Raw genomic sequence first — 26,235 nt, forward strand, 5'->3', positions numbered from 1 at the left:
ATCATGATGAAAAGCACAGAAGGAAACCAGCGGAGGGCGGTTATAGAAGGCCATGTACATTATAATAAATTAAAAATGTGTGCAGGTGTAAACCCCAATAAAATGGGTGACCTGGCCACCCATTAGAAATGTTCCACCTTTGTCCTTCTCTAACCTGGAGTGAGTGTACTTAAATAAAAGTCAAGACAAAACAATTTTTCCTTTAAAAGTTTATTGTTGGTTTTAAAGATTACAGTAAATAATAGAAACATGAGGCACAGTAGTCACATAAACAGCATTAATAGGTAACAAAAGAAAATGTTCAGCAACACTCACATAAAAATAAAGCAAGAGGAGAATATACACAAAGCCTTAATTTACAGACTAATGCCTAAATAACACACAGGTTCTGTGCTACACACATCATATGGCAACTCTGGTGTCAACAACAGTAAAATAAAATTATTATCTGGATTTATTCAATAACTCACAAAATCATATTCTTGGTTTATGCTATGATTCAGACCTATATGTGTATAATACTGCAGCATACATGCTAATGTTTAATGCAATTATAATTACTGTAAACAGTCTCTGTTATTATGTACTGCATACACTATGATACATTGACATACCCTTACCAATACCCATTTCTCCTGCTACACACCACTAAGCTCCTGCTCCTCCTATTTTACAACTGCAGTTTCCTGTGTTAAATGATTGAATAGATCCTAAGGATCATAACATCCAAAACTTTACATTTTCCATTGAGTGGAGTTCAGTGAGTTAAAGGTCCTTGGTATGCATTGCTTGCTGATCCGTGTAAGAGAGAAGTAAATGGGGTAGACACAGCACATGGTTAGAGTATAGGACATTACAGGCATCCAGGACTTTGGCAGATCAGACAAATGTAAAAATGGAAAAAACTATGTGATACGTATAAACTCATTATACTTATAGAACTCATTAAACTTCATCCAACACTATTTGTTGTTGTGCTGGGTGTAGTAAGAGCACCTTACACTTGGAATTAATGAGTTTTTCATTGGTTACTGCAATAGTAAAGTAAGAGGGGAGGATTGGAGCAGAGTACCGTGGATACGGTGACATAGAAGATTTTGTAAGGGGTGTGAAATAAACCAACAGGATAGGAGTATTCCATATTCATTTTATGGTTTCTAAAATAAATTTTACCAGCGTATGTAAAATAACTTTCCTCTATGGTAAATATATTACTATTCACTCACTTGGGCACTTTACCATATTTGTCAATATTTTAAAATAATACTTCCCACTGACACTCTGTTGTTGAGCCACTGCATCTAAGTACCTCCTGAGGGATTATGTGTCAGTGGGACTTAAGCTCCACAATCCTTATTATGTCACCTTTACTGAATAGTGATATAATGAACGTTCTGACTTTTAAATCCCCCCTCCCTTCAGTAATTACCAATTTATAAAGCCTGGAGAATAAGACTAGGGGGTAAATGTATCAAGCTGAGAGTTTTCTGGCGGATTTGAAAAGTGGAGATGTTGCCTATAGCAACCAATCAGATTCTAGCTGTCATTTTGTAGAATGTACTAAATAAATGATAGCTAGAATCTGATTGGTTTTTCAAACCCGCCGAAAAACTCTCAGCTTGATACATTTACCCCTAGATGGTGGGAATTCCACATAATATGCAGAAAGGAAGATTGTTTATGTGCAGTTGGCCAATATTGAAAAATAGGGACATTTCCATGGACACATATGTTAAGTCTGGGACTATCCCTGGAATTTAGAAGGTTGGAAACTATGATTTTATTCCTATGTACAATGTGACTCACACAGGGCAAACACCTAGGGTAAATATTCATCAGTGTTCCCTATGGGATCTGTGCTCACACAGCAAGGAGAAAAAGGCATATACTGTTTTCCAACATAAGTATACATGAACAGTTAGTGTAGGCCAGTAATACATACATTCTGGGGGTGATCCAATATTCATAACAATTATGCCACCAACAGTCCCAATGTTAAGGAGACAGTTCTCATTTGTTGCACCCAAGGGTGGAATTACTTCACCTGAAATAGGTGTGGGCAAATTCGGCCCTGTATGGGTGGATCAGGGGAAATGGTCAACTTTGCTAGAAGTCGTACCTAAGACTATTTTTGCATAAATTAAACTGTTTTATCAGAACTGTAAGCTGTAAGCATGTGGTGGCTTTTACAGGCATTGCTAACTTTATCAAATATTTAACCTTGCACTGTATAATTAGTAACAAGTGCACAGACATTACATACAAGTAGATACTGAAACAAATGGTAAAACAGCTTAGAATCTAAAAGGGATACTGGGAAGAAAAGTTGGACTGTGTATGTGGCAGGTTGGTTGAAAGAGAGTTCATTGGATAAAGGTATCACAGATGGCAGTGATCTAAGTTAGTGTAGACTTAAAAGGTAACTCTATACATTTTTATTACATTCATATAGGGAAACTGATACTGTAATAAAATTATATGCCAAGAAAATTGTTGATTCTTCTGCTGGAAATGAAGCACAAACTAAAGTCATGATGAACACATCACCATGAGAAGCCACCCAAGGTGAATCAAGCTAGACCGGACTTCAATTTCCTGTTACTTTTACTGTTCACTGCAGCAATACCTGGAGGCAGCCCACACAGATCTGTAACTTTAGATACTTTAGAAAAAAAAACGAATCCCTAACTATTACATTCACTTAACCTGTAGTCCTGCAGATACATCAATAGGTTTAAAGTGCATATAGTCACAGATATATTCCCCCCTATGCTCCATGCTCTATATCTCCATCCATTAAGTAGTAACAGTGGCGCTTTTGCAGGGGATGCAGTGGCTATGGGTACTTGGCGGTGGAACGCTACACCTCTGAGTAGTACAGTAGGGCAGCTGCAGAATATAATAGGGGCTGTAAGTGGGTCCAGACCTTGTTCATTAAAACTTAGTGGTGCAAGTATGAACTAAATGATAAAGGGAGCTTGAGGTGACGAGCTGTTATATATTCCAATGAATTGTATTTGATGTTTAATGTAGAATGCTGCAATCAAATTGACCCTAGTCTGTCTGTCTGTCTGTGTGTGTGTTAAGGAATTTAGACTGTAAGCGCCAATGGGGCAGGGACTGATGTGAGTGAGTTCTCTGTACAGCGCTGCGGAATTAGTGGCACTATATAAATAGCTGATGATGATGATGATGATACATGGAGTATAGAACTTGCTGTGTATAGTATTACACTGTGGTGTGTTTTCCAATTAATAATTAAACTAAAGCCACCATGGTGGCTCTACTGCATATCTAACCACAAGAAGTGTCTGGAGCATTCAACACTATGTGGGTCCTAGTGGAAGAGGAGGTTCCACATGTACAATGTATAATAGAAAGTTAACTATCAGAAGGGAAAACTGATCTTTTTGGGAACAATTTCACCCTTACTTTTTGTCACAACAAATCTTTATACTGTATATGCAAAGCAGATATATAATATAGAAGATAGTATGGAATACTTGCATCCTTACTTAGTATAGTCTACAAATTATATTGTACTATCAGTATACAATCTGGGGGTCACCTCCAAATTACTTACCAAGTGAAGGCTGAGCATAGCAGAAAATGCCAGTGTCACCTGATTCTTGTTTAAAAGCTTTTTCCACCATTAAATAACAGTAAATTGAATAACAATGATGTGTAAGTTACCTTATAATTGGGAAGTGTGAACTTAAATGTAGGTAGAGTTCCCCTTTAACTTGTGTATAAAATCATGTTAATTGCCGCCTGGCTGAAGGAAGGGATGTTTCCAGTAATAACCACATCAGGTGCACTATGCACCCTGTGCACTCGCTTTATTTCTCAAGCTGTATCTAGCCGCTTTTAATTCCACCCTATTGTAGCTTTATTGGAATCTTCCTCTTTCTGTACGATATTTTGTATACTTGAAACAGTTGAGAAATAGTAATATACAATATAGATATAGGGCCTGATACATCTTCGGGCAAAAGCCCCATTGCCTGCTTTATCTTGTGCAAAACTGCTCCACTCATGCTCAGAAACAGGCATTGCACCAGTGAACGGAATTGCATGCAATTCATCTACAAATGCAAATGAGGTAGTGTTCCTGCACAGACTTGAAGACACACGGTGACAGTGTCTGACATAGGTCTAGTGGCATGGGATTCCAGAGGTAAGGATTGGTCAGAAGGAAAGGAATGGATTATGGTCTGAGACAACAGTGGGAGCGGAAGGTGCAGACAATGAGTAGTACATCTACTAGTACAATCAAATTGCTAGCTGCATTGTAAGCTACATAGCAATTTTATAATGATTTTTCGTCTTTTTTGAACTCTGTTCCCTCCTCCACCTTGGGATATATTTACTAAACTGCGGGTTTGAAAAAGTGGAGATGTTTCCTATAGCAACCAATGAGATTATAGCTGTCATTTTATAGACTGCACTAGAATCTGATTGGTTGCTATAGGAAACATCTCCACTTTTTCAAACCTGCAGTTTAGTAAATCTAGCCCCTGACCTATTTTCTAATGTGACTCTGCACCCCCTCTCCAATTCATCTTAGCTAATGCTTCAGTTGCCCACCTCTAGTTAAATGAACAGATAAGGGCTGAGCAGTATGGAAGTAAAGGTAAATGTAGCATCTTAACGGAAAAGAGAAGGACTTAGTAGGTAATATGGTGCCTGATGGGAAACCAGAAAACACATAGTATTGGGACCGCTCCGTATAAAATGCAATTATCACTCACAAAGATGGAAATTAGACAGGAATTGCCTCCAAGAGTTATGCAAATGACTTCAATACAGCATTCAATGTTTATAATTGAGTTAACTATACCTATAATAGATTAGGCTATTAAATCTAATAGTTTGAAAAGGTGTGTGTATTTTGGCTGAGTTTTGAGTAGATACATGCACTTATTCAAAAGGTGATACGATAGAAGTGTAGAATTTGACAAGCACCCTGGCAACAAAAAAAGTCTCTGAAGACAACTTCAGGTAAAAACTATAGGACGCTGGCAAATTAAAACACTGTGCTTGAAATGTTAATAATTCTGAATTTACAGTTTTATATATATATATATATATATATATATATATATACACACACATACAAACACACATATATATATATATATATATATATATATATAACAGAAAGAAAGTTGTCAGCGCTTATCCTTTAAATTGCATATCTGTGTGTGTCTAGCAAAATGAAAACATGAGGTATTAGTTCATATTTTGATCAAAAGACTTTAGCCTGCATCCCACGTCAAGGGTACCTCATTATATGCAGGTCCTACACTGACCTATATGCTTTAAACACTATTAAAATGCAGTTAAAATCAGATGCACTCACCTCCCAGGTATAGGGGTTTACATCTATATATATATATATATATATATATATATATATATATATTTGGAAGGCAAATTCGATGACGTATTTAAGTTTTACTTTCCAGGCTAAAAAGGGTAGTTTTGTTTACTAAACAATATTTTACAGTGCTGACTAGATGGAGTCAAAGAAGAAGCTAGTAACAATGACTGAATCTGGTGCATTCCCTGTGTATCACTATCAGGGACGGTTGCCGGGGTGTTTATAAATCTCTACACTAGCCCTTATCAGTACTGTTATTGACAATGGAATACAATGGAATTGGTGTTTATGCTGAGAATATAAGAATTAGTATATCACAAAATAAGCACACCTCTGCACTATAGGATTTCATATGTCATGTATACACAGATTATAAATAAACATGCATATGTGATCATGAATCCCTCTGTACATTATAAAATTATTTTGGTTTATTAAAATGATTACGTTATTTTATTTCTAGAATATAGTCTATTCACTGCACCAACAGCTTCTGTACCACAAATGTGCAGCAACCCAAAGCATCCAATCAGACGTTTGCTTCTGAGTCTATGTAGAGTAGATAACTGCACATTTCTGATTGGTTGCTATGGGTTACGCTATACATGTGCTACAAATATAGTGCAACATATTTATGTAAACTGTTCCACAGGTAACTGACGAAAATATGCCGTAACCCATAGCAACAAATCAGCCATTTGTTTTTATTTTCTGAATTTTATTTGAAAAATGTTAGGACCTGATTGGTTGCTACGGGCAATACAACCTTTTACCTATGGAGCAGTTTTCATGTAGATCAACAAGGAATGGCACAGATGTACTATAAAACCACACAGCAAGAGCTTCTATACAGGCAACACTGGTGAGCTGTACTACCCTCATTAACTACAGTAATAGATATATTATTTATTACACAGGTGTTTACACAGCGCATCTAACAAGTTACTATATTGATTATCACAGTTCAAATGTTACTTGTGTATTTCAAAATATATTAATTACACAAGAAGTCGGTGTGTCAGCCTTTCAAAAAAAAACAAAAACAGTCCTTCTGACAGAGAAATTATTTTTTACATAAAAAAAAATATAAAGCGAGTGTTTAAAATATCACGGACAAGTACATGTTTTACATTACACAAGGTTTCCCTGCAACAGTTTGGTAGAATTAAACCACTTACCAAAAATTACAAAGCGGTATGGTTTGGCACTTATCATAGCTTAATTAGAGTCTTGTATATAAGTTATATAACATTGTATTATACCAGAATGGGGCAAGCTTCCCCTAGTATGATCTCAACCAGGACAGTATTATGAGAACACACAGGATTTGTAGCTATTTGTAAGTATACATTAAATTGTTTTTACTAAAATAACAGTATTGATTAAAGTATACCTGTCACCTACACAATATGGATGCAGGGCCGTCTCAACGCATGGGCACGCTGGGCAGTAACCCGGGGGCCCCACAAGCATAGGCTTGCCAACTTTTCAGTATATTATTCTGGAAATTGCACTCAGAGGACCTGGTTCATTAAGGTAAATAAAAGGAGTACATTTTATCCATGTTACAATGTAAGGGGTGCAAATTAGTTTATTGTTTTACACATAAATTTAAAGTTGATCTAGAACATGTCTTACTCCAACTATAAATCTGTCCTTAAATTTTACATTTACCTCCCTCTCCATTGCAATATGGTTTTGCTTTTCTTTACTTAATGAATCAGGCCCAGAGTGTTCATGTGCATGACGGTGACCAAAGTTCATTTTCAAGACTGAAACTGATAAACAAAAAAAATCAGTTTTGCAGCACAATGGGGCAGCAATGATTGAGCTGGTCTTCACTCATGTGTATGGAAAATGACATTCTGAAGATCATAATTCATAGTAATTTCATACTGTGCCATCTCCATCTGTATAATTTACCAAATGAGTACCATTTTTATGCTTAGTTTGTTGTTTTTCAACTTCAAGGCTCATGTTATATTGTCCAAATGTTTGTGTGGATTATTCTCTGCTGTACAAAACGTTTTTTTTATGTTTAAACACTGATTTTGTTGGAGATACCAATAAATATAAGCTTAATTTTATTAATAATTTTCATTTTTATTGCTGTGAGTGGTTGTGTTGGTAGGGCCCCGGTGCATCGCTTTACCCGTTGGCCTATAATGCTGTTAAGAGACGGCCCCGTATGGAGGGAGCAGTGTTGTGGGCAGAATCAATATTCATCCGTTAAATGCAATAGTTCCTGGTGACATCACTAAGGCACTAGGAACTAGTGAGATGATAGACTGCATTCTCATGAATATTGGTTCAATATATAAAATGTCAGCCTGCAGTATGAGTAAGTGACACGCTCACTTTTATGTACTAAAAGCCTGTTGCAAAGGCACTAAATGAACTTTGAAATATGTAATAATGTGAGTCAATTTTAAACAAACGCATACATCCCAACATTTTAACATCAAAACTAGTACCAAATAATCCCTAAACATGATCCACCAAAACCCCACCCCAATCTGCCCAGGCCCCACCCAGATCCACTCAACATTGCCCACATTACTGCAACGCCGCACCATCAATAGGTCTGAAATTGGAAAAGTCCCGTCAAAACTGGGACTATTGGGTATACAGACTATACAGTATTCAAAATGTACTGTAAGTAATTAAAATATATTCATTTTAATTCAGTACTAGTTTCATTTTATAATTAAAATATGAATTGAAGAGTCCCAAGCTACAAGGCCATAATATATGTATAAAATAGTGCGAGTAACCTGTAACCTACACCAACAAATCAGATATTAGCTTTCCATAATCTGACTACAAAAAATGGCTAAAAGTAATATCAGGATTCTCAAGGCATACCTGAAGGCAACCCTGATTTTAATGTGACAGTTCCAACTTTTAGTTTTTAAAAGGGTTCGAAAAAATGGGGTATGACCTCACCCAAAATGGGCATAGATTGGCAGATGTGGGCATGGTTTGTGCAAATAGGGGATGTGATCTATTTTATCCTGAATTTTCAAGCAGAAATGTTGACAGATGAGTATAGGTTACAGCATATCATTGCTTTCTGCATTTTGGTAATATATGCATTTTGACAACATAAAATAGGACTGAGGTGACATGGTACCAACCATCAGTAAACTGATCAACAGGCCACATGAATGAAGCCACATATTCATCTTTCATTATGCAAAGTAAGCAATTAGTAAAAATTCAACTTTATCACAGCTGTGTTGTGTTATGAGGTTATTGTAAATCAGCTTCTATAAATGTTACAAATATTTTCAGTTTTGGAAAATCAATAATTTACAGCATTTCAGAATATTATACTGAAATGAAAATTATTATTTAAAACATTTATAGATATAAATATATATTTTTACTAATAACTTCCATTTAGTGGAGTTTGCAATACTTATCCTATACCAGTCCACCTCAAGAGCTTCAGCTAATTTTCTGCTTAAAAGTGATGGACAGCTCCAACCAAATAACATTTACTGACATCAGGCTTGGCAGCAGCGAGCAAACCTAGCAGAAGAGGCAGTCACATGAGTGGATGTGAGCGTCACATGATCATCTCACATCCAATCATATGACGCCCTCTTCAGTCAGGTTCACCCAGTTTCCGCCAAGTCTACCAGCCAGTCACAATGAGCAATACAGGATAGTATGAACAGCATCCTCATGCAGTTTATTTTTTTGTGGCTCTGGGCCATTGTAAAAGTTATATGTATTGTAGGCTCAATTATATTCTCCGTATACTGCCACATGGCATGCCTGTGTGCTGGACTAATGGCAACATTGATAGCCAATGAAATAACACTTGCAAGTAGGATTTATTTTTGTATTCCGGCATATTACATTACATTATAGTATAATCTATGTATGATAGATTTCTTTATAACAAACAATGTATAGTTTTGCTGTACTCTAAGTAGCAGTGTCACTTTTTTTGTCTTTGAAAAGAAAGAATGTTTTTTCTTTACGGGATTGATGAGGGACTTGGAAGTAATGGGCGGCATCATCCCCTACCTTCTCTCTGCCGGATGAGTTCCTCCTTGGTATTGAGTGCTCTCCCTATCATAGGAAGACAAAGAAGAAATGGGAAATTAAATAAAAGAGATAATAATAAAACTTAAGCTTAACTTTAAGATGAATTTATTTTAAAACTTTACAAAACACATTTCCCACTCTAGCTTTGTAAATAGATTTTGTATTAACCTACGCTATTCCAGGTATAAGAAAACCATAGCAAAAGGCACTTTATTTCTAAGGCTCCTCTATATTCTATACGTTTTTTGTAAATTATGGGTCAGATTCAGATACACTTCGATGTCCCGCTGCTCACGATGCCGCCTCTTACGGTAAAGAATCTTCCGCTCATTTTTCTGCACATGTCTATGGGGTGGAGATTTCAGCCTGAACATGGCCCACCTGAGTCTCCACGGACTGTTTGAGGACACATTGCAGTGAATTGAATCTCCTCCTTAAAACTATACATATGCAATATATTAAAATTGAACTTGGACTCAGCAGTTGTTCCTCTGGCTAGATTACCTGAACTAGAAATTGACCCTATGGCAAAATTACTTTATGTGAATTTACTTTTAACATTGCAAGCAAATCTGCTTCCCAATTAACTAAAATTTTGTATGACATTACTTATAGTGCCCACTTGTGTCTGCTGTAGAAATGACAACTTATGTTAGATTACTTCAAAAACCCTTAATAGATGCATATCCATCACCTTTGAGTGGCTTTAAAAATAAATCTCCATGCCAATACGAAGGGATAATTAAACCCTTTCTAATGTGACAAATCAAAGCACAATTTAATGGAATATCCTATTGATATTATTTGGAGTGCATTGCCTCTTATAACCATAGAAATGACCGAAAACAGACAGTATGTGAACAAATTTAGATCTCAAATTCCTGTCACACCCACACGTCTCGCTACATATAGCAATAAACAATAAAAAACCCATACCAACTCAACAACAGGTTGACACAAACGTATTGAATTTAATAGTGTTTACTCTGCTGGAAAGTACATTTCTAGGTGCTTTATGTCTAATGTAATAGAAATCTTCAAACATAACAAAGTGACAGTCCTAGTGACCCCCAGGGCCGCAGAGAGGGGGGGGGGGGCGGCAGGAGAGAAACCCCTCCCCTCCGCTAAAGAAGTGCCCCTACATAGCGGCACTATACTATATAGCAGCCACGGCGCTGTCAAAGATGCGTCTGCGGTGGTGCTGTTTTGGGTGGGGGGGGGGACTAAAAGTCCTGCGTGCACTCCTGGGCGGGTACTAATTGCCAGGACCCGGACCTGCCAGGGGATCCACCAAGGGCCCTTACTGCTGACTTTTTTTTAAAAAAAGTTAAAATATATTTTGCTTCTGCTGTTTTTAATCATTTGGGTGGGGGGAGAAGGCTATTTAACAAAAAACCAACTCATACTCACATCACATGATGGCGGCGCCGGCGTCCCTCCTCCTTCCTCTCAGCTCCATTCACACTGAATATCAGGCATGACGCCATCAAGTCACGCACGACATTCAGTGAGGAGAGGCGCAGAGAGGACCCAGCACGCAAGAAAAAAGAAAGATATAATGGAGGCGTGAAACGCGTTAGCTTCCTAAAGTTTTAGTAGTTTGGATTCTTACTGATATCAGAAAAATCTCGAGCTCTGTGAATTTCTGCACTCACACGCAATAAAGACCACTCTGGAAGCAATGTCACATGGATATACCAACAATTTCATTCCATGTGTACTGGACCTGTGTGGTAATGACACCATGCTCATTTTGATGTGCACCCACTTTAATAGGGCATTTCCCTGAAGCAGCATGTGGGCGTAATTCTATGTAGGCACTAAGAAGGCAATAAGGCACATTAGCACAAAATAAATGACACTACCTTTAGAGCATTCCAGGGATGTTTCAAATCATAATTTGTTTCATATAAACAGATTGTTTCATCACTTTGTAGAAGTAATGCAACATTGCTTAAATCTTGGCAGGAAAACAATCTTCACATGTAGCCGTTGTCCCTGATGTTTTATTAACTGCTGTCATTATCAGTCAGGATGTCCTATATTTCCTATATCCTTTATGTGCATGAGTTGCGTCTACTTTTACATCAAGCGCATTTCATAGCTTTTGGAAGCACCCCTGTGAAATCAATCACTGCTTAGCTTTTGGGTTGACAGATGCTCAAGAAAATGTAGAGTGGAGACGCTAAAACCGTCAGATCAACCAACCAACTTCTACTTTATGTCCATGGTTTTGATTCATTTATGTCATATTAACCATAAGAATGACGGGACATCAGGCCTGGCTGCCTTTATTACATGTGTTACTTTTGTTTGCTTAGAGATTTTCATTACACTGGTCAAAGTGCAGCTGTAAATGCACCTTCCCACAGAAGTGTGTCTGGAAGGTGTACAGTTCATTCCCTTATAGTCTAGCGACAAAACCCGATCTGTGGCACCTCAGCGGTGGTGAACATTTCAAGTATTTTTTGCATAGAGAACACCCCTGTAAAGCCCCCTCTCCACCCTTCATTTAAATAATCCCATTCCACAAAATGAAATCTCACTTCTGGACGTCAGTGGACAGTGAGGCACACTTGGCCGGCAAATGCAAGAAATTTCCAGTAAAACTAGGCACAAAAATAGGTGCGTGATGTCACAAAACAAGCAATTTTTTTATTTTTTGTGGTTTGTAAGTAATCCTTTGTAATTCCAAAATAATATGTTGGGACACACATGTGTGAATAGAGCATACTTGCCAACTCGCCCGGAATGTCGGGAGTCTCCCGAATTCCGGGTAAGTGTCCCGAGAGAGCAGGCAAGTCTCCACGCATCCTGCTCATTGGGAACCAAAATAGGCGATTCGTGGAGAATCACGTCATTTAAGCCCCACAAGAAAATAGTGATTCAGTTGCTGGGGCGGGGCCAAAATTAACCAATTTGCCTCGTCCTCTTTCGCCCTCCCTCCACACTCCCTCCCTGGGATCTCCCGGATGCCAACATCACAAAGTTGGCAAGTTACATTATGTCTATAATGTGTCAACCTGAAGCAGCTGTCTCCAAAAATTTTAAAAATATAAATTTCATGCTGCAAAAGTATAACATAGTGGTGTTTTAACTTATTTGCGGATCTAATAATCATTAAATGGACTCGTGACTAGCATCAGAGAATGTATATATTGGACATAGACTTATTTCATTCCTCTCTACTGGCTATGGTGGTTGTGGCTGCCACCTTTTTGCTTTCTCTGGATCATATTTTTGGTCCTTTAGGACCTGGCCACAATCAATTATATATACCCCTTGCCACCAGGCCACCTCTCTAAGCTAATGTGTTCTGAGAGGAGAATTACAACTGAAAGAGACAAAAAGCAGAGTGCTGTGAGATGACAAAGGAATTGTGTTAAGGGAAGGCAATTAATGGCACCTCTCCTAAATGTACACTACTAGCATGATCATAGAAGTTAGACAAATTCCTATAACAAGAATATTTTTATACATTCACCCTTAATGTTCACACTAAAAAATACAAATGAAATAAAAATAAATGACTATATTCCCTTCAAATTGATATAGAGGATATTCTATAAAAGTGGAAAATAATCTTAAAAATGTCTAATGGAAGAACTGTACAATTTTATACCATATTCTATTACAAAAATATTTAATTAGGATGTATACGATTTTTGCTGTATTTTTATAGGAAAATTGACATTTGTTGCTTTATTCTCTTCAGAAAGCATAATTCCCTACTTTTTAAAAAGGAAAATTACTAAACATCATGGGTCTGATTCATCAAGACACGTATCTGCCGAATTTTGAGCATATTTTACTTAAAATCACTCTGCGTATGCCCAGACCCGGGACATACGACAGTAAACGCAGCCCTTTCTGTTCCGTCTTCAAGCGCAAAGGACACTTACAACAGCCTACAATTTAGGGGAGTGAACAGGGCAGGGACGGGGCGTTTTTCTGTAGTCAATTTACAGTAAAGGTGTGCCAAACTCAAGTGTGCGCAGCCACGTCCGAATCAAGCTGTGAGCATCGCAAAGTTACTTTTTTTTCTGCCACATTTCTTGCTCCAACTACAGAGCTAGTCTAAAACAAGAGTACTAGTAATAACAGTCTTGTATGTATGCTATAACATGTGTTTGCAAACAGAAACAACTGTAAAAATGTTTTTTTATGTTCAGTAGACATTAAGAAGATCCTAATAAATGTATTTCATGGAGGTGGAGGAGTATAAATACAGCTTTATTTTATTTTTTTTACTGTTTTTTCATGAATGTCTTAATTATTAACTGGTGACATTAATTCTCTTTTTTGTTTTCTGTGCGTTCGATGGCAAATTTATAATCCACATAGGCTTTGGATGTATTCTACAGTGTCTTGAGTAGTAGAGCACACCAGGGGGCAAATGTATCAAGCTGAGAGTTTTCCGGGGGGTTTGAAAAGTGGAGATGTTGCCTATAGCAACCAATCAGATTCTAGCTATTATTTTGTAGAATGTACTAAATAAATGATAGCTAAAATCTGATTGGTTTCTGAAACCCGCCGGAAAACTCTCAGCTTGATACATTTACCCCCAGACCTTCTCCCGAATTCATCAGCACACGTGTCTTGAGATCCATTCCTTGTTGAATTCGGGAGTGCGCAGAGCCGATTTTCGTGTGTTCTAAAACAAATGAACGTTGCGCTCAGTGTGCGCGCCTTGAGGAATCAGGCCCTACATGTATTCTCTAAAAGTGAAATTTTATTGTGGGGTTAGTGGAAGAAAAATATGTTATAAAGTTGTGGAATATGGAATACAAAGAATTATAATCCTAAAGACAAGTTATAGCACAGTGTCATCACCTACCAGAGATGTGGAGCGTTTTGTCCGAAAGCGCAACTGCTTTTCAAATGATTCAGAGAATTCTTGTATGGAATTTGATCGTTTTTTCTGTCCCTTGCTCTCAGGCACTGAGGCGTCTACTGAGATGACTTTGCTTATTTTGGTGTGGTTGTTGCATTTGCTGTCCTTATCCTCTCGAGGCTCCTTGTAGCCCTTCAGATATACTGGAGCCGGTGCCTTGGAAACCAAATGAAATCTGTTCACATGCATTGCAGAGAGTTGGGCCTGGAAAGAGCATGAGGCACATCAGTTACCATACAGCAAACTATTATTATATAATATGTATTTATAAAGCACCTACATACTAACTGTATGCAAATTGAACATTATTATTAACATTTATTTATATAGCGCCTGCATTTTCTGTAGTGCATTAAAATTGAGAGCAAACACAGTAATAAAACAAGACTTGGGGCTAGATTTACTAAGCTGCGGGTTTGAAAAAGTGGGGATGTTGCCTATAGCAACCAATCAGATTCTAGCTGTCATTTTGGAGAAAGTACTAAATAAATTAAAACTGGAATCTGGTTGCTATAGGCAACAACCCCACTTTTTCAAACCCGCAGCTTAGTAAATCTAGCCCTTGGTCTTAACAGACAGACAAATAGGTAAGTGGCCCTGCTGGTAAGCTTAAAATCTATAGGACAATAGGGGGCTGGTTCAATTCAATGTGCCACGGACAGGGCCGGATTAAGGGAATGGAGGGCCCCGTGAGGCCCTCAATGTGAGCCGCCCGCCGCCCCCCGTGAGGCCCCGCCTCCCAAGCACTTACCCAAGAAGTGCAGTCCTCCTTCCGTGGCGCGCTGTAAGCTCCTTACTGAGGAGATCTTGCGAGAGTTCCCAAACTCTCGCGAGATCTCCTCAGTAAGCAGATTACTGAGCGGCGCCGGAGACGGAGGACTGCACTGACAGTGCTCAGCAGCATTGATCGGGCTGGGGGCGCCCCCGCCCCCGGACCAATCAATAATGCTGCTGAGGACTTTGAAGGGCCCCCTGGATGCCCGAGGCCCCTGGGATATAGCCCAGTTAGACCTCGGGTTAATCCGGCCCTGGCCACGGAGTGCCTCTGGCATGGTCATGAAAGCACATACGTGGCAATGCAGCATCGCTAATATATTTCCTTGGACCCCATAGAGGTGCGCATGAAAATTCATAATGTTCAGGCGTACCGTAGAACCTGGAAATGTGCACAGCCGGACATCGCGGTGATGACCCGCGGCACATCACTTTGCCCTTAGGAGTTTGATACATGAAGTTAAAGGCCACATATTGCATATTGGTCCAGCCAGATTGCAAGGTTAAACATTGCTATGTGGGACTAAGTGATCCAGTCACACAGAAATGTGGGTAAACTATGATAACAATGCCAGAGCATTCTATCTAGAAGAGATGTGTACAATGCAAAATTGGCATGTGCATCTGGTTTGTATGGTGCACCAGCCATGCGTTGTATGGTGAACCAGCCATGCGTTGCATGGTGGACCAGCCAAGCGTTGAATGGTGGACCAGCCTTGCGTTGTTTGGTGGACCAGCCTTGCTTTGTATGGTGGACCAGCCATGCTTTGCATGGAGGACCAGCCATGCTTTGCATGGTGGACCAGCCATGCTTTGCATGGTGGACCAGCCATGCTTTGTATGGTGGACCAGCCATGCTTTGTATGGTGGACCAGCCATGCTTTGAATGGTGGACCAGCCATGCTTTGAATGGTGGACCAGCCATGCTTTGAATGGTGGACCAGCCATGCTTTGTAGGGTGAATAGCATTAGGAGACCCCTTTTTCAGTACCTAGACTTTTGTTTTTATTGCTGCTACTATGGCAACCTGTTGAAACATTTTGGAATCACATAAATAATGTGTCAATAAAACAGTTTGGCCATCAGTATTTTTGTTTTCATGGGAATGCCAGTAAATAACATTTTAAAAAGTTGTCAACTCCTGTCCCTTGTGCCAATCCAGCATCTCATTCAGTTTTCACAGATTGGCCCTAAGCATCTTTCATTACCACAGATGTGCTTATTGATTTTGAAACATTTTTTTACCATGAGATCATTGCAAATAAATTAGCATGCTGCATTCCACCACATTAAGGGGTATATTTACTAAAATGCTGGTTTGAAAAAGTGGAGATGTTGCCTATAACAACCCATCATATTCTAGTTATCATTTATTTAGTGCATTCTACAAAATGACATCTAGGATCTGATTGGTTGCTATAGGCAACATCTCCACTTTTTCAAACCCGCAGTTTAGTAGATATACCGCTAAGGGGTTGATCTAAGGTGGTTACAAATTTTTACTTTAGCATGTTATTACAGCAAAAATTGAATTGCACAGTGCACTTTACTGCAAAAAAAATATGTACATAACATGCCAGTTTTGGCAGAAAAAAAAGCTTTACTTGCAGCATAGAGGTCAATGGTAAAATTATATCATTTAGTTTTTAGCAAATCAAAAAGGTAAATATTTATTACACATGGTAAGGCAAACTAAATATATATCAAGCCCAACTTACGCTTTATATGACTCTATATAGCCAATATGCCAACATATAACTATTATACAGTGCACCGCAACGCATTTCAAACCACACTTACTGGGGTATAAGGGTGTAAGATTTAGTGGCACTAACTTTTATACAGTTAAAATTTGCCACATACAAAGATGGCCACAGAACAGTTAATTACCAGCTGTCAAGGAGCAATATTGAATGTATTTATTGTTTACTTCTCCAATGTGCTAGATTTGATCTATATAGTTACAAAGTGCTATCCAATTTCTTACGTACACGCCACATTACTTTGGAACTGCAGAGTGGAGAGTAAGGCAGCAGGTGGGGAGGAGTATGGTGAGCACAGGTAAAGCGAGGGGGGGTTTACTAGTGCCTGGGAACCCCCCTCCAAGACTGGGGCACTGTATAATTGAGGTGGCTGGACCCTGCCCCAGCTTCACACGGCTCTGCTTGAAAAGGGAGAGCTGCGTGCACCTAACAGTAGTGCACGCAGCATTGCCAATGTATATAATAGGGATAGGAAGAGTTGGAGAGCAGCCAAGCACTGTCTAAATTTATAGCCACGCCCCCATGCATGTGGTCACGCCCACCGGCGGCGTGGTGTGGAAACCCCTCTCTACAAATCCTGCGTTTGACCCTGTGGTGAGAGAGTAAAGAGCATGTGTGGTACAGTGAAAATGGTGAAAAAATTAATTCTTAATGTGCATGATATGATGAAAGAGTGCAGGAACCAGAAGCATAATCAGAACAGGTCTATGTTATCAACAGAATTATCAGGCAATAATTGATAAAGCGCTGGAATACTGGCATATAGCAGAATTCTTCTTAAATACTTTTCAAAAACCATCCACAGTGCACAGTCCAGATTGGTCACAAAGACCATTACTGACACCACAGTGTCTGTGCAACCTTAAAGAACATCCGGGACATCCACACATCATCATCATCATCATTTATTTTTATAGCGCCAACATATTCCGTAGCGCTTTACAATTGGGGACAAACATAATAAACTAATAAACAAACTGGGTAAAACAGACAAAGAGGTGAGAAGGCCCTGCTCGCAAGCTTACAATCTATGGGACAATGGGAGTTTGACACATGAGGTTAAATCTACATTTTGCATTTTGGCCCAGCCAGACTGCAAAGGTAAAAGTGACTCATAAGCTAAATGAACCCGTCACACAACAATGTTGGTCAGGGGGTAGTTATCTTGTGTGAAATTGTGTAACAGGCTAAAGGTAGCGAGGCTAAGAGGGTGGCTGAGGAATATTATAAGCTTGTCTGAAGAGGTGGGTTTTCAGAGCACGCTTGAAAGCTTGTAGACCAGAGGAGAGTCTTACTGTGTGAGGGAGAGAATTCCATAGAGTGGGTGCAGCTCGAAAAAAGTCCTGTAACCGGGAATGGGAGGATGTAATGAGGGTGGATGAGAGACCCAGATCTTGTGTAGAACGGAGTTGCCGAGTTGGGAGATATTTTGAGACAAGAGAGGAGATGTATGTTGGTGCAGCTTTGTTGATGGCCTTGTAGGTTAGTAAAAGTATTTTATATTGGATTGGTACAAAACAGGCAGCCAGTGTAGAGACATACAGAGTGATTCAACAGAGGAAGAATGATTTGCAAGGAAAATCAGTCTTGCCGCAGCATGCAAAATAGATTGCAGAGGTTTGAGTCTGTTTTTGGGAAGACCAGTAAGGAGGGAATTGCAATAGTCAATGCGGGAGATGATGAGTGCATGAATTAAGGTTTTTGCAGTGTCTTGCGTGAGATATGTGCGAATTCTGGAAATGTTCTTTAGATGTATGTAGCAGGATTTAGATATAGAGTCAATGCGGGGAACAAAGGATAGGTGTGAATCAAGGATTACACCTAGGCAGCGAGCTTGTGGGGTGGGATTTATTGTCATGTTATCAACAGAAATAGAAATGTCAGGTATGCTCTTGTTGGTGGGTGGGAATATTATTAACTCTGTTTTGGAAAGATTAACACACATGTGTCAATTGGGAGTAAATACCAGGGGGTAAATGTATCATAGTCCAGTTTTTGCATCCCGCGCGAGATCGGCGAGATGACAGCTAAAATTTAAAGCGGCGCTGCCTTGTAAATGGAAACTTGCCTTTACAAGGCAGCGCCGCTTTAAATTTTAGCTGTCATCTCGCCGATCTCGTGCGGGATGCAATAACCAGACTATGATACATTTACCCCCAGATCTAACTGCATATACCCCCAAGGGTGTTAGCTGGTAGCAACCATAGATGAATAGTAATAATAATGCAATATTTTAGAAAATACTTGTGTCTATTCATTTACTCCACACTAATCACAGAAAGCACCCTAAGATTGCATGTGTACAGGCCTATAGGTGGCCACATACAGGCCAATTCTACTGTGCACACAAAGATAGACAAATTAGAGAAATCCAGTCATTTGTCCACAAAGTCCAACGGCTGGTCACTTCAAGCATAACTGGTCCCTGATGTATAAAGACATCCTTTCACGTGATTTTTTAAAATATAAATTGGAAAAAAATCGGAAAAGTTTAAATTAATTATCGTGATAGTAGCCTGGACTTTGAAGTGACATTGTGACACTTTCCACCATGCTCAATAGCAGCTGGGCCACAAAGCATTTTTAGGGGCAGTTCCAGAAGCCGAATTGTTGGAGTGCTCCTTGTTGTGCAATAGGCCGCCGAGAGCTACTGAGAGCCCTGGTGTGGTCACTTGGCGCAAGGGGGTGAGAAAAGTACTGACTCTCCTAGGTAGCGTATGTCGGTTCATCAGAAGCCAGTGCTGGAAACAAGCTACTTGTCTGTGCAGTCCCCACCTATCATAGCCGAATCATCCATTAGGAAACCTAGACTTCCAGCTAGGGTCCAGTGGGCGCCTAGGGGCCCAGAAAACCATAACTCATTTTTATGTTTTGGCAAATGGAAATGGTAAGCAGCAGGGGCAGATCTAGGAAATTGCTATACCCGGGGCTATGTAAGGGGGGGGGGGGGATTTAGGCCCCGCCCCCTTTCCGACTTCTAAGGCTGCCGGCGGCTGCACAGTATGTGCAGGTCCGCTCGGCAGTGACAGTGTGCTGCCCCGCTGCTCTGATTGTGTTTAAAACACAATCAGAGCAGCCGGGCAGCACACTGTCACTGCTGAACGGACCTGCACAGTGTGCAGCCGCCGGCAGCTAGCCCCCGCTAGGGGGGGGCGATCGCCCCAATCACCCCCCCCCCGGATCCGCCACTGGTAAGCAGGTTCAAACCAGAATGCTGCCTAGGGCTCCATTGGGACTTAATCTGTCTCTGTCAGGTGCCGTCTCCGCGCTCTCCACAGGCGCCGTAGACGGACACCTTCTCTCCGTAATTCACGTCCTGTTGCCTAGCAGCAGAACTCTATCTCTGCTCACCTGTCTGCAGCAAGCATGTCTAAACCGCCTAAATCTCCCTAACCCAATCAGGAGGCACATTAGGGTATATAAGGCAGTCTCTGACACATGTCTAATGCCAGAGTATTGGTTCTTCCAGCTCCAGCATGGTTGTTCCTGTGTTTCTCCTGTGTATTGACTCCTTGGCTATTGTTTGACTTCTCTTCAGGATCATCCCTTGTTCTTTGCTGCCCGCACTGGTTTTGACCCTTGGACTGTTCCTGACTACGATTTGCCTTCTCTCCGTTGTACTGTGCTCCTCTGGTTTCGACTCGGCCCGTTTGACTACTCTCCATTCACTGCACTGGTAACTATCTGGGAGAACCGCGACCTGCGCATCACACGCAGCAAAGCCCAAACCTCCTTGCAGGGGTCCCTGGTGAACACCGGTGGTGCGTTAGACTCCGCGCCTCTCAGTTTAGTTGTGCTAATACCAGTCAGTGATATTCCTAGTGAAAGGCGTGACAGTCTCTGCCTACTATACTGCTAATCTGTGGAAGTGTAGAGCAGATGGGGTCAGAACCCAATGCACCCCACCATCGTCATCATTGCCAGGCTACCAACAATTAGTGCATAACAGGGTCTGCTTATAACTCTTAGGCTTCATTTTATGAAGTAAGCAGGAATCAGCTCTTTCAGATGGATGAAGCTGCCTGTAGCATAATACGTCATAGCATTTGAAGCCTCCACAGTGCTAACAGCTGAAGAGAAGATAACACCAAATGGAGTGTGAAGTGGGAATAGATGGGAAAGACAGTCCGAAGGATGCATAGCTGTGTGTTACCCAGAGCTACCACATTAAAAATATTACTGATGTACCTTCAAAACTAAAGCTTGCAGATAACATGTTATATTATCAAAAATGTATATTTCTATATATTTAATGGACACCACTTGTTTAAAATTGGACATGCCATTTTTCTATCCATAGAGTATATTTCACCATTGGTATAGGAACTGACTGGAGTTGTAAACATCTTATTTCCAGCCTTTTAATGTAATCTTTCATCTAGACATATAAAAGTGGTAGTAAAATGTTAAAAAACAAAATTGATTGTTAGTAGTCAGTTCGTAGGGATCAATGATCACTAGAAGTCATTTTGTTTCATAATGATTACAACACAGGTTAGGCTACAAACAATCGTGTTTCAGGCACATTAGATTACTGATCACGTTATGTTTTCCCCTTTGGAAATATTTTTACAGCAGGACAATGTTCTGATATGCATGTTTTTACCCAGAATCCCTTAGCTGAACCATTGTGCAAATTAAACCATGGGATCACTTTAATCTGACAAACTGCATATTTTCAAACTCTCAGTACTCTCAGTAGAGATATGAAATAGGAACCGAATGAAAGAATAAACTAAGATCTCGTTGGTGTTGTAAGTAGAGCACCACAAGATTTAAAGATTATCCTCTTTACAGATAACACTAAACTGTACAGTGATAAAAATGCAGTATGTAATTTTTGTACAGAAGGATTTAGAACATTGGGAACATGGCATTCTGTCATAATATCTCGGTTACATTAAAGCTTAATAGCACGGACACAGAGAAAGCCTTCCAAGGGAAGATTACAGAAGTGGTTGCTGTAATGTTAGGGGAATGTAACAAATGCAAAATTTCAACAGTGTGTCTGGATACTTATTACAGTATCACACTCAGTAATCCCTTAAACAGATTTCAATCAAACCAACATGAAACTGACTGATCATTTTGGTATGATGAATGTCAGCTGAATATGCCATTTAACAACTTTCTTTTTTTTTTAAATTTTGCTCTTCTAGGACCGAGGAAAATTCTGACTAACACAAATCACAATGTAACATTTTAAATACATGTATAGAAGTTTCCATATGTTTACAAAGCTGCATTCTTGCAGTAGTACTATAGTACAGTAGTTATTGCTGTCTATGGTGATCTGTTACATTTTTACTATCTAGTGAACCAGATCTGCTCCAAATATAGAACCATTCAGCAACATAAAAGTAAACTGCATTGTGTCTGCCCTCGACTGCACTCTGAAGCCCTGACAGCCAGGATGGTCCAAAGATATCAGTGCTGCTATATATATGGCATGGAAACCCCTTTAACACAGCATATAGGAACATCTCTCTGGGCCCTGTGTTTTGGAGGCCTACACTGCACTACAAGGAGTGAGATGAGTCAGGGGACAGCTGCCCTTCTGCATGGTACAATTGCACAATTTGGACTTTCTTGGGCCAGGCCACTTCCATCCACAAAGTTGAAGGCTTCACTTGGTGTCAGAGGATGATCACCGGCCAGTATGTTTGTGTTTATTAAGGACTAGTGGCCCAATCAGAATGGCTGCACAGACATAGCAAAGGTGGGATTTTATTCACTGGAAATTACTCCTACTACACATGTGCATATTAGGTCACACAACTTTGTCTATAGATTAGCACCAAATATTATTGAATAAAACAAACACAAAACAAATCCGCTCACGTCTGTGCAGGTTGACCCCAGACTGGCCAGGCCTGGCGAGCCGTAAGACTCCTCTTACAGCTATCAGCCAGTATTGTTGGGGAGCTGATTGTCGATACATTGTGCGGACAAAGACTTTCTAATGTTGCGCTAAGGAACAATAGGAAATCTTCATAATAAATAGACACCCCATACTGTATAGCGCGCAGTGTAATATTCAAAAATATGTTCATTCAAAATAAATTGTTGTCTTAGTGGGAGGGTTATTTTTTTCATAAATTTATTAAAAAACGGAGAAAGTAAAATTTTATTTATAAGTAGTATTTTATATCAATAAGTTCTAAGCAAAAAACAGTGAATAGTCTGTAGAAATATATTTTTAAATATCATGGATTAATTAATATAGTTGGAAAGGAAATTCAATTTGCTGTCATATGAAGCAGCTGGAGTGATAACATACAACGGAATGTCAGAACAATGTCTCATATTACATTAGAAGCAGTCTAAAATTTATATATATTTTTATTTGCTGTTTGGCCAAAAAATGGCAAAAAGTCAGAGGGGATTTAAAAGGGGGGTAACAAAACCGCAGCAGAATATACAAAAATAGCAACATTGTATTTACACAAGCTTCTGTATGATTTGAACTATAACTTGGTAATTTTGCACGATGTAAACAATTACAAAAAGTCCCAGCTGCCACAATAACAAATGTTACCATGAAAAGTGTTAGAAATGTATGGTTGTGTAAAATAAAAGTATCCTGCACATTTATATATGCTTGTCAGTTTTATAAATCATGTCAGGATGAGAAAAATACAACTCGGGAGAACTATAATTTATTTTTAATGCAAAAAAAAATTCTATAAAATGATAGCTAGAATCTGATCTCCACCTATCAAACCCCCCCAGAAACTCGCAGCTTGATATATTTACTCCCAAGATGTTCAGGAAACAACGAGTCAAAATAAATTAAGTTTTAAACATATTTCTAGTTTTAAGGTATGATGGTTTGCAAGATGTACTGTATGTCTATACATATATGTAAAGCAGTCTAATGTATTATTATTATTATTATCAGTTGGGCGCCACAAGGTTTCCGCAGCACCGTACACAGTACAAACAGTAGACCATACAGGGTGACAAAGTACAGAACAATAAACACAAAGTAGATATCTATAAAACAGAGTTACTTTTATGTCAACTATAAGTAAAAACACTAAAGGAAATATTATTCAAACTTAGGACAAGTCTTTGGAAGTTATAAGTTTGAAGTGTTCAATTCCAGTAAGAACGATAATCTACTTATCAAATGATCTATATAATGACTTATAGCTTCACACAGAACTGAATAATTCAATATTTGGGGTCAGGCTTACAGGAACAGTGCATACAGTCGGCATAGTCGGCAGGAACAATACAAACATCAGTGGTAGCTCCCATTTAAATCCAACAATTTCACCATTTTGGTTCCTTTGGTTCACCCAGAATGTAATAAAGTCATTTCCAATTAAGCCCCAAATTAGTAAAAAAAAGGAACCTTTCATTACTCCAGAATAACAGGCATCACCCTTGACAACTGCATATTGTTACATGGTAAAGTCAGCAATCATTAATGACTGCAAAACAACATAATGACATAGACTAATCAAGGTTCGGTGACAGTTATTTTGGTATTTATAGGATTTTTGTTTTGTATTTGTAAAATCCTTAAGAATCTGTGAAACACGGACGCTTGATATGTTGTATTCATTTCAATGTTTTGATTGTAAATTTGTATGGTTTAAAATGTGTCCATTCCCTTTTGGTAGACCTCTCCCTTCCTTGATGACCCCCTCTCCCCTCTCTCTTTTCTGTACCGCCCTAATTTCCTTTTTGAAAAACTTCAATAAAAATTATTGATGGAAAAAAAAATTCTGTGTAACACTAAACATGAACACATTGAAAAACAGTCACAAAATGAATACAGATTAATGAATCAATTAAATGATTAATTCTATCCACAAATCCTCAAAAAAACTGTAAAATTCAGATTTGATGTAATCTATAAGCAGTGCTAAATTAGTAGTGGTTTTACTATACTAGTGTAGTGGATTTTCCATAAATTGGTAATTGTGCATCCTATATGTTTATTGTGTCTCTCTACCCAATGTAACATTTTTACATTATTTTTTAATGGAAAAAGTAGTTGGTTTTAAAAACAAAATTCAACATAAAACCATTCTGGACTATCCCCGATCCATGTTGCTCTCTGTGGGCTCCTGATGTGCCTATATGGTAAATATTATCCTGCTATAAGTAACAAAGATAATCAAAGTCTAGTATTATCGCAACATGATCAAATTCATACCACTAGTGCACCAGCTGTATAGATTCTTGAAACACTTAAGACTAACAATTTAAACCAAAGAAAATATATACAAACAGATAATACGATTTGAGGGCAAATTTTTGCAATTATTACAGGAAGAGAAAATTGAGGACAAAGCTCATTGGTAATGATAATTTTCTGCTTTTAATTTAACACTAGATTTGCACTAAAAGCAATAAATTAAAAATGTTAACAAAGTAACAAAAACATTTCCAAATGTAAAAAATGACACCTGGCACCTGGACAGACAAGGATTTGGCTTGTCAGTTATTTGTTTTTTATATTTATTTCATATCATTTCTGTTTGGATTTTTTAAGCATACAAAGGAAAGAAAGCTTAATATGCCACCAAAACATATTATTTATGGTGCAGTACACACATATGTATATTTATGGTTTTTTATTATGTTGTGTACTGTACCATGGGATTTTTTCTGCTTTGTGCTTATTATGCTCTGTACTATACCATTGGGTTGTTTTCTGCTTTGTGCTTATTATGCTGTGCATTATACCATTGGGTTGTTTTCTGCTTTGTGCTTATTATGCTGTGTACTATACCATGGGATTTGTTCTGCATTGTGTTGATTATGTTGTGTACTATACCATGGGGGCGTTTTCTGCTTCGTGTTTATTATGTTGTATACTATGCAATGGGGTTGTTTTCTGCTTTGTGTTGATTGTGTTGTGTACTATACCATGGGGTTGTTTTCTGCTTCGTGATTATTATGTTGTATACTATGCAATGGGGTTGTTTTCTGCTTTGTGTTGATTGTGTTGTGTACTATACCATGAGCTTGTTTCTGCTTTGTGTTGATTATACTGTGTACTAAACCATGGGGTTGTTTTCTGTGTTGTGCTTACTATGCTATGTACTATACTATGGGGGTGGTTTTCTGCTTTGTGTTGAATATGTTGTATATTATACCATGGGGTTGTTTTCTGCTTTGTGCTTATTATGCTGTGTACCATACCATGTGGTAATTTTTTGCTTTGTATTTACGCTTTAGTAGCCTTCTCTATTATTTAAAATGTCTTTTCTTTTGTGTATAAACCAGCAAGGAAAACATAAATTGTATTAAAGCAAACAAAAATCAGAGGTTAAAAAAAGTGATACACAAAAAATGCTAATATGTCTATAATCTCATAATGACTACCGACTTTTCAAAATCAG

At 38.8% G+C, this 26,235-nt stretch overlaps 1 protein-coding gene across 2 annotated transcripts in view; it reads right to left on the reverse strand.

Moving 5' to 3' along the window:
• LNP1 (leukemia NUP98 fusion partner 1) overlaps positions 1-26,235 on the reverse strand; it is a 41,684-nt gene that overhangs the window by 14,480 nt on the left and 969 nt on the right. For both annotated transcript variants that reach the window (XM_075197000.1, XM_075196999.1), the window contains exons 2-3: positions 14,280-14,540; positions 9,422-9,466 (exon numbers count right to left, since the gene is read on the reverse strand). In XM_075197000.1, coding sequence (XP_075053101.1) covers positions 9,422-9,466; positions 14,280-14,540 — 306 coding nt within the window. The remainder of the gene's footprint in view (positions 1-9,421; positions 9,467-14,279; positions 14,541-26,235) is intronic.

This window comes from Mixophyes fleayi, chromosome 2 (genome assembly GCF_038048845.1).
Source record: "Mixophyes fleayi isolate aMixFle1 chromosome 2, aMixFle1.hap1, whole genome shotgun sequence".
Lineage (NCBI taxonomy): Eukaryota > Metazoa > Chordata > Amphibia > Anura > Limnodynastidae > Mixophyes > Mixophyes fleayi.